This window comes from Gymnoscopelus braueri (genome assembly GCF_963280865.1).
Source record: "Gymnoscopelus braueri genome assembly, chromosome: 22".
In the NCBI taxonomy this organism is placed as follows: Eukaryota; Metazoa; Chordata; class Actinopteri; order Myctophiformes; family Myctophidae; genus Gymnoscopelus; species Gymnoscopelus braueri.
The window spans coordinates 14,204,084-14,213,903 of record NC_137624.1 but is presented as its reverse complement, the minus strand read 5'-3'; the positions used below and the strand labels follow the sequence as shown (position 1 = coordinate 14,213,903).

Sequence of the window (9,820 nt, the reverse complement as noted above, 5' to 3'; positions counted from 1 at the left end):
CTTCTCTCTCTGTCTCTCTCTCCCCCCCTATCTTTCATCTCTGCCAGTCAGCTCTGTAGTCCATTCACGCATGCATACGTAACACACACACACACACACACACACACACACACACACACACACACACACACACACACACACACACACCACACGCGTGCATGTGATATACTCTGTGTTTGTGCAGATGTGGCATGTTCGTTTGCGCACGCTGTTATGAGTGCGTGGCTGAGAGACTGAGAGAGTGCGTGTGCGTGCGTGTGCGTGCGTACCCCATCATGTCTTGTCTTTCATGTGAGTTTGACACAAGTAAAGGCTGTCATGAACTCAACAAATCAATTCCTGCAGTGTCTTCCACTGGCAGATCTAGGTTGAAGACTGCACACTGGTTTCCATTCATGCTGGGCAGTACACACAGATTGGTCTAAATGGATACGATACGATAGGATATGATAGATAGATAGATGGATAGAATGGTAAAGTATGTTACTGCAATATAACTTGCACATCTGCAGTGGTAAGAGGTGCTCTCCCTGCTCTTCTATTGAGACATTTAGGGCTCTATCTTGCGCGCCGCCTTACCCCTTATCCCTAAACTTATAAGCCATATATTACTATTTTGAAAAACATTTTAAATTGTTCAACTAGCCGATCTACATCGACACGCTCTGAGCTTGTAGATCGTCTATTTGAACTATTTAAAATGTTTTTTCAAAATAGTTTAAAATGGCAAAACAGTTTAAAATGGCAAAACAGTTTAGGGATAAGTGGTAAGCAAGATGGGGCCCAGAGACCCTGATGTCAGGTAGAAACACTACTGGTTGACAAGCGGTTTTGCCTGAAGTTCCAAGCGCATCATCTTCCCGCCCAAGACAGGTGTTCTGTCTCAGCTCAGTGATAGAAATGTTGTCTCCCACATTGGGAGACCTGGGTTCAGATCCGAGAAGATTGCAGTGGCCCGACACATCAAAATATGTTAACTTAGTCATGAATAAGATTCAAGATTTGTAAAATCTCATGTGAGAGTAAGTGAGAGTTAATTTCTTAAAAAATGATTATTTTTTTAAATTTAAAGGGGTAGTTCACCCCCAAAATAACTTTTTTTCTATTGATTCCTCACCACCTGGAGCCTTGAATTCATAGATATGTTTTAGTTTTTGTCACATTCCTAAGCCAATAATTTGATTATAATAAATTTGTCCCCATTGATTCCGGTAGGAGACACAAATGCATTTGTGTCTCCTACCGGAATCAATGGGGACACATTTATTATAATTAAATAATAAAGGAAGGAATGCGACAAAAACAAAAAAATATCCATGAATTCAAGGCTCCAGGTGGTGAGGAATCAATAGAAAAAAAGTTATTTTGGGGGTGAACTACCCCTTTAAGTAAAGAGCAATACGTGCTCCTTTCCGACTTTCCTACTTTTCTTCGGAAAGGGAGGTGATATAACTACAAATTGACGTTGTTCTCTGATGGGTGTTCTCAGAACTTCATTATGCAGTGAAGCCTAACTGAGATGGAAGCAATTATAACTCATATGTCCAAAACTGTTACTTTTCAGCATTGCTTCGCGCCGTGTTTTAAACTTGCAGATCTGATACTTTTGATACTTTTATTTGACGTGGTAGGATAATCAAGTAGGGCGTTCATTTACGGGAAAAATGCAACAATTTCGAATATGGACATAAGAGGCCCAACAGCAACGATTTGCAATGGGACTTTGCTTGCAATTTACAATTTAAACCAGAACACTCTCTCTCTCTCTCTCTCTCTCTCTCTCTCTCTCTCTCTCTCTCTCTCTCTCTCTGTAGGTAATAAAGGCAGTCGAGGAGAGCTACCGCCTGCCCGGCCCTATGGACTGCCCGGCAGCATTATACCACCTCATGATGGACTGTTGGCAGCGAGAACGAAGCAGTCGTCCCAAGTTTGACGAGATCGTCTGTCTGCTGGACAAACTGATCCGCAATCCCAGCTCCCTCAAAACACTGCTCAACTCCTCGCACAGGTGGGAACAACACACGCTGTTCATCTAAACGCCGAAACGCGTAAAAACTGGAACCAGATGGACCCCGTGAGGGAGGGTCCATCTGGTTACATTTGTACGCGTTTCCGAGTTAAATGAACACAGAGGACTTGATTTGATTTGATTGTCTTTATTTTGAACGTGCAAATGAAATAACAAAGTATTAAAAGACAAAACAAACAAACAAAAAAAGACTATCATCTAAAGAAATAACAAAAGAAAAAGATTATCGTTTCATTTTCACAAAGGAGTAGGAAGAAGTATAAACGTACTTACTCCTAACCCCTCTCAACTACTGTCATCATCATTCTATATACATATAATATATAGAATGATATAATATAATATATAATATATATTATTCCATATAAAACCCATATACCTATTTATTCTCTTATACTGTATATCATTATATCATACACACATACCGATCTATACTTACTATAATATATCTATACTTACTATAAATAAATTACACTTTACTGTGTAGCAGGAGTTCTAATGTCATACGAGGTCAAAGTTGGATTGTCATTTATAGGAATCACGATCATAGTCTCTCTACATTGAAATGCATGTTCGTTCACCATTTTGTGCAGGCAATAATAAAAAGTAAAAGTGAAAGTAATGTGTAGCATAGTAACACCATAATGAAGATAAGTAGCAAGATAAACAAGATAGTATATTCTTGAATATGTGACTTAAATCAACCCAACATTACTATTCACTGATAAATCAACTTTGCATTGGTTTCAAACAATATTTCTATGATGACTAATGTGGTCTGTAAGTAACCCTAAGTGAAAAGAATGCCTTAAACTAAAATAAATGGAGGATTATGCTGGTTATCTTATTTGAGCAATTAGACTGGATATGTGCAGGTGTATTTGCATTGCCAGTGAGTCATTATCTCTTACAAGTACGCAAATAATGCTCTCCCTATCCATCTTAGTTCTCCCTCACTCTCAGAAACATACACACACACACACACACACACACACACACACACACACACACACACACACACACTCTTAACCCATTCAATCCGGGAACGCATCTACAAATGTCTTCTAAATCCTACAGTTTTCTGAAAACCTATGTTGCTATATATATCAGTGGTGCTCAAACTTTTTCATGTCAGGGACCCCCAAAATGATATGTATTTGGTCGCGGACCCCCATCTCAAGATATATTGTTCCAGGGACCCCCAGAAGCAAAGATTTGAGTTACAAATGTTTGCTTTAAAATGTTCAAGATTTTTTGAAAAATTGCAGATCTACAAGCTCATAGCGCTATGAGCTTGTATATCTGCTATTTTTGAATAGCCAAAGTATAAAATAATGGTTATAGCCAAAATCTAAAATGACACAGATGCGTCTCCCCGGATTGAATGGCTTAATAAATCAATTCCACATTTAACAGCCCATGTAATAACATATGACAGATTGTCAGATGAAAAGGAATCCGACAAGGCCAGTCCATGTTCCACACCCCTGCTCCTGTTCCAACGACAGCATGGAGAATGCCCTCGGCTGCTCTGAACATCTCTTTTTGATAGCATGAAAAGCATTATTTTGCCACCGTGACGGGTGCATTAGATAATGACAATTTAGATTGGCTGGTGCGTATGAGCATTGCGTGACAGCATGTAATTACCATCCTGCATAGCTGCCAGGGATGTTGAGCTCAGCACTGAGCTTTGGTTCGCTAATACATCGTAAATCCATGGGCAATTGAGCTGTCCATTGAAATGCTTTAAATCAAACTGGTGCTCATAAGCATTATGCTATACCAGAATAGAAAAACAGGAGTCAAATAAAGAAAAGAAAAGAAAGGCAGAATACCCGTTTTAAACACGGAGGGAGTTAAATAATTGCAGGATGAACATGGGATTGCAGGATTAGGATTGTTTGTTTTTATTACAATAAAAAAGCAATCATTAAAATGACACACTGAAAATTGTGAGCAATAATCGTCCCTAATAATAATAATAACAATAATAAATATAGTGTAAACAACTCAATATGTTGTATCTTGCACCGAGTTTACGGAGTGTTTTCAGGAATAAGTAATAACTAAATAGGTTATACCTGAAAATACCAAGAAAACAAGATTAGGTAGAGGTCAAAGTGAAATGTTTGATCAAATGGACATAAACTAAAAGGAACCAAAAGGCCAGACAAATAGTTGGATTAATAGCTAGTCTACAGTATATAAACACGTTTTCAGGACTGAAAGTATGACGCTGCCCTGCGCTCCTTGCTAAGGTCATGTTGGAAGACAGAAGTAGAGTCAGATACCCTGACCTTGATACCCTTTCACTTTAGGCACATCATGTTTATGTGTAGAGGATATTTTGCACACCAAGTTCATCTAAATTGATATACATAAGGCAAAAAAATTAAATCAAACTCAAGAAAGGGCATTTAAAACATGAATAAACTGCCTAAATTGATGAATAACCAAGCTATTGCTAGGGACCTCACAGTTGTTGCATCAGCCCTAATAATTGAGTGCTCTCTCTGTCTCAGGGGCATCCTTTGGGGTCCTTGGGGATGGCATTTGCCACCCCCTAGCGTTAACATTTAACCTCAAAATCAGTCATCAATCATGCACATGTTCTCCACCTCTGAACGTTTTTTGCATATTAGCGGTTATCAGATTAGCTGAGTGCACCTCAATTCACGCCCATCCGTCTATATGTGACATATGACACAATGTTATTGACGAATGTGTTTTATTGTCTGCAACCATATGTCAATTAGCCACTTGCATGTCCTAAAATAATGGCAAATATTTTCAGACTTTATTTATTATTTTTATTATTTTGTGGTGACTTTCTTTGCTAAAGCTTTATTTTCTGAAATGATGCCTCTGACCTCTCTCTCTCTCTCTCTCTCTCTCTCTCGTTCTCTCTCTCTCTCTCTCTCTTGCATTATATCCAGGGTGTCCAACCTACTGGTGGAGCATGCCAGCGTTGAGGTGGACACTAGTACCAGTCTGACTCAGACAGTAGGGGAGTGGTTGGACTCCATCAAGATGGGACGTTACACTGAGCTCTTTACGGAAGGTGGTTACTCTTCGCTGGACACAGTTGCCCAGATGACCTCAGAGTAAGGACCCACCATGGACCCATTTGCTGTATGGGATACAACCATACACATGCACATAACATTATATTGAAACGTTATGTTGAAAGCATGAATTCAGTATGCTTTGTAACACAATTTGGCATGCACGTTGCTTTGCTTGCATATAATACAAATACTATCAAGAATAACTGTCGTTACTGTCGGGCATAAACCTTGTGTCTCTATATTTCAAACTTTTTGTAATTTAATGCCCTACTTTGTCATACTACACTGTCACACAAAAGTAGCAAAAACAGGCGATCTACATGCTCACAACACAATGCGGTGCGTTGTGAAAATGATATGAAATGAGAGTTGTTAAGTCTGTCTTTGGACCAAGTATTTACAAGAGCTTGTGACTTAATAATAACTACATTGGATCCATTGGGACACAGGTTATTTTTTCCATTTTCTGAAACAGTTTTGAACATACAAGGTTTCCACCCGACAGTGACGCTGTATACGTAAGCAATATAAGCACAAGCAACATACAATTACATCAGAGAGAACCAAACCAATCAACGACGCGTCATTATATTTTCAAGAATGCTTCTGCAAAGGCCACGTCTAGGCTATTTATATTGGATTGGCCTTCATAGGATAGTGCGGCCCCCACATCTCTGTCGGTTTGCAACTTGGATGGTGTGCTAGTCGACGTTACTTGAAAAGAATATGGCATCAATGACAGTTGGTTGTTTTTGTGGTGTGTGTTGTGTTTTAAAGGGATGTGCGGAGAGTAGGTGTGAACCTGGCGGGGCATCAGAAGAAAATCATCAACAGCATCCAGGAGATGAGAGTCCACATGATCAATTCTACTGTACCCATCTGACTTGCACACATACGTACACACACACACACACACACACACACACACACACACACACACACACACACACACACACACACACACACACACACACACACACACACACACACACACACACACACACACATAAACACACACAAGCACACATAGACACACACTCACTATGGACCTAACTGACTAGAAGACAGTCCGTCACGTAGATAGTTGGACCTAGATCGACGTGCCTCTTTCCATGGAGGGGAAATGAGCTGTATTTATTGACTGAAACAGACATTAAACGCTAATGGGGAGTTCAGTTGTGGTTTGAGAGATTTTGCGCTGCAGGGCCAAACCAAACTGAACTCAACTGAACTGAATGGAATGCAACGTTGAATGAAGGACATCTGCTGAAGGTGATCTACACTGAACTGGACTAAACCAGAACAGAACTGGCCTGAACCTAACTGAAACTAAACTGAAAAATTGTGGTCTTCGTTGTAGTTATTAGTATATATGTTGATCTTTGTGTTTCTGACATTTTTGCTTGGAATTTGCCATACCCAAATGTGGACACACAATGCGGATCTGGCTTTGACACTGATAGCCACTGCTACAGTCTGGCTCAATTATAGAGACTGGGAGTTTTACGCTGCGGGGCTTGAACTAAACTGAACCGAACTACAGAAGCTTATGTGAAGTACACTGAACCCAGCAGAGCTGGACTTGACTGAAGAAAGTCCTTTGACAATTCTTCTCTGGAAGAGCAATCTCGTCAGGTCTTGGGACCTAATATTATTCTCAAGCAGGGTAAACAAAACATGTCACTGGACCAAGAGTAAAATGTGTTGTTCTCTATCTTTATCTCTATCTATGTTAGTCTCTATCTATATATTGATCTGTCGATCTGATCTATCTGTCTATCGATCCCCATATTGAAGCACTAGGGCCTTTGTCTAGCCTCAGGCATATCTACATGCCATGCTAGCCCAGTTCCAAACCAGGTGAACGAGTTCATAGGTGGACTAGAATTGAAATCAGTATAGCATATGCTTTACTTTACAGTGCAATGCAAGACAAGAGAATACAATGCAACCTTCATTGTTCAAAGTCTGGACAGATGGGCATGAACATTGTTTTTTAAACAAAGGGGATTCTGAAGAGGCGACCGCAACGTTTGATGAGTAAAGGTTTGAGTACCAAAGCAGTTATATGAGATTTAGGAAAGAAGCCACAGTAAGATACAGACAGAATGTATAGAATAATACGTACTGTACAGAGCTCCTAGAGACTGTACAGCAAAATCCTTAGTGTCAATCTAACTCCAAAGAGTATACTATAAATGGAACCAAATGGACCTGTAATTTGTACACTCTTCAGAGTTAAATTGACACTGGAATTTTACTATGTATAGGGATCAATAGATAGATGTAGGTGAATTAAAGGCAAGACACTGTGGGGCAGAATGGAGCATAGCTCTGCATTTAATTGGCTTGGGTATAAGTGTATCCATACCCTTAACTTGCACACACAGCAAAATCCAGAGTGTTGGTTTGACACCGAGAGGGTATAACACTGACCTACGTGTATATGGTCCCTGTGACTGGATATTTATTAAGTTAACAATATGAGTTACATTAACTGTCAGGATTTTGCTGTGTAACTGTAGAAGCATCTCCCATTCTCTTCCACCTGTCTCCGTGTTCCCTAAACCAGAGTCTATTCTGGTTCACCTGTCTCTCTGTTCCCTAAACCAGAGTTTATTCTGGTCCACCTGTCTCTCTGTTCCTTAAACCAGAGTTTATTCTGGTCCACCTGTCTCTCTGTTCCCTAAACCAGAGTTTATTCTGGTTCACCTGTCTCTCTGTTCCCTAAACCAGAGTTTATTCTGGTTCACCTGTCTCTCTGTTCCCTAAACCAGAGTGTATTCTGGTCCACCTGTCTCTCTGTTCCTTAAACCAGAGTTTATTCTGGACCACCTGTCTCTCTGTTCCCTAAACCAGAGTTTATTCTGGTTCACCTGTCTCTCTGTTCCCTAACCCAGTCTATTCTGGCCCACCTTTCTCTCTGTTCCCTTAACCAGGCTCATAAGTGAAGCAGAAGTTAAATGGAATGAAGTTTTATTCTCGAACGGAATCTGAAATTGAGTCTCTCAGACCTTAAAGGAACATTCAAGCAGAATCCACTCTGCCCTTCACCTACAGTACAATGTATCTGAGAATGAATGGAACCTTCACTTTTATTTTAATGGAACCCTCACTCAAATTTGTAGTGGAACCTTTCTTTATGGTAAAATGGAACCTTCACACAGATTCTGATCGAACCGTACCTTGGAATCCAGTGAAACATATATTTCACAGCCTAAATGGAGCATTTACTCCATTCTGATTCTGATGGATCCTTCACTTGGATTCTAATGGAACCTATGCTCAGAACCCTCTGAGAGTCGAAAGGAACATTTTAACTTGGAAGACGACTTGTTGGAACCTTTGTTTCGAACACGCCGCTTGAGTTCTATTTGAACCTTCACTTGGAAGCCCCTCTCCGCTCAGCACATGCTGGGATTTTTTGTGGAAATTTAATTTAGAACCAACCAAACTTCAGGTATGGAACACAACCGTCTGCTCAACCTCAGCCCCACAGCCTCATCTGTCTACTGGCTCTTTTTGTCATTCCTTCCCTCTGCCACTGTCAACCTACCGGTAAACACTTATCAGTGGCCGTTCACTCCCACACACAACAAGACTGCAAAGTATGAGAAAGCAATATCGATCTACTTCTTAATAACTTATTTATTTGTAGTGTGTATTGTTAATAACAAAACAAAAGAAAAAAAAGAAGGAAAAAAAGAAAATACAAAAAGAAAAAAAACTGAAAACGAATGAAACCATGTAGAGACGGGTTGTGATTTGGTCATAATACACTCACTCAGGCATGTTTGAACTCGGACTGCTTCTGAACAGCTCTGTTTACATGTCTGTGTGGTGTACATAATGTATCCTACTATATTTAAAGCAGGGAGTATTGTTCTTCTATCCATGTGGATACACGGGACATATTTATCAAGAGTCTCAGATATGGAAGAGCTGATAAGAGATCGACGGGATTGATGTTTTGTACTCATGGAGAGATATTTCTACTATACATCAGCGTTTCTGCTTCTGCACATCAAAGTCCTGACTCTTAGTTTAACACTGGGAGAGTGAAACTCTTGAGTTGATTTACATTTTTATCTAACTCTGAGGGCCCTATCTTGTACCCGGTGCAAAGTGGCGCGAACATGCAGCACGTCTACATACAAATGTAGTTGTGCCCATGGTGTGTTGGTCTTAAAATGAGTGTGGGTTTGGTGCTTTGCTAGGTGGAGTGAGAATCATCAGAATGCGATTGTGCATTTTAGACCAGCTCTGACCTGGTCAAGCATCAAGTGCATTCCAGAGCAGTATTTCCCTGCTATTTAAAGAGCGTATTTGATATTAAATTGACCTGGACAGGTTTGCAACGTGCACACACTGCTTGCAATCAAAATCCATCCGAATTCTACTCAACACACATTCATCTTAGTAGATTGCATCGCTGAGAAAAAAAAAGCTTAACGTTAATCGTTTTTGTGCTCAGAAACGGCGTCTTTGCATGGAGACGAGAGCGGCGAGGAGAGGGAGAGAAGAAGTTTATGCAGTTTATTTCAGTAAGTAGCCTCACTTTATTGCTGATAAATATGTTCAAATACCTCTTGTCACATAAGAATGTTGTGAATCCATAGCCTCCTGGCTTTCTTTATCCATCTCTGCTCAACGTGCAGCAGTAGCCTAACTGGTCGTCATCAAACTCAGGCCTCCGAACGCACAGAGAGTGCAGCCACCT

At 40.2% G+C, this 9,820-nt stretch overlaps 1 protein-coding gene across 1 annotated transcript in view; it reads left to right on the top strand.

Moving 5' to 3' along the window:
* Positions 1-7,830, top strand: part of LOC308078777 (ephrin type-A receptor 5-like) — a 110,784-nt gene extending 102,954 nt beyond the window's left edge. The window contains exons 18-20 of the mRNA XM_080420127.1: positions 1,815-2,008; positions 4,969-5,136; positions 5,878-7,830. Of these exons, the coding sequence (XP_080276253.1) occupies positions 1,815-2,008; positions 4,969-5,136; positions 5,878-5,983 (468 nt within the window). The 3' untranslated portion in view covers positions 5,984-7,830. The remainder of the gene's footprint in view (positions 1-1,814; positions 2,009-4,968; positions 5,137-5,877) is intronic.
* The last annotated feature ends 1,990 nt before the right edge of the window (positions 7,831-9,820 follow it).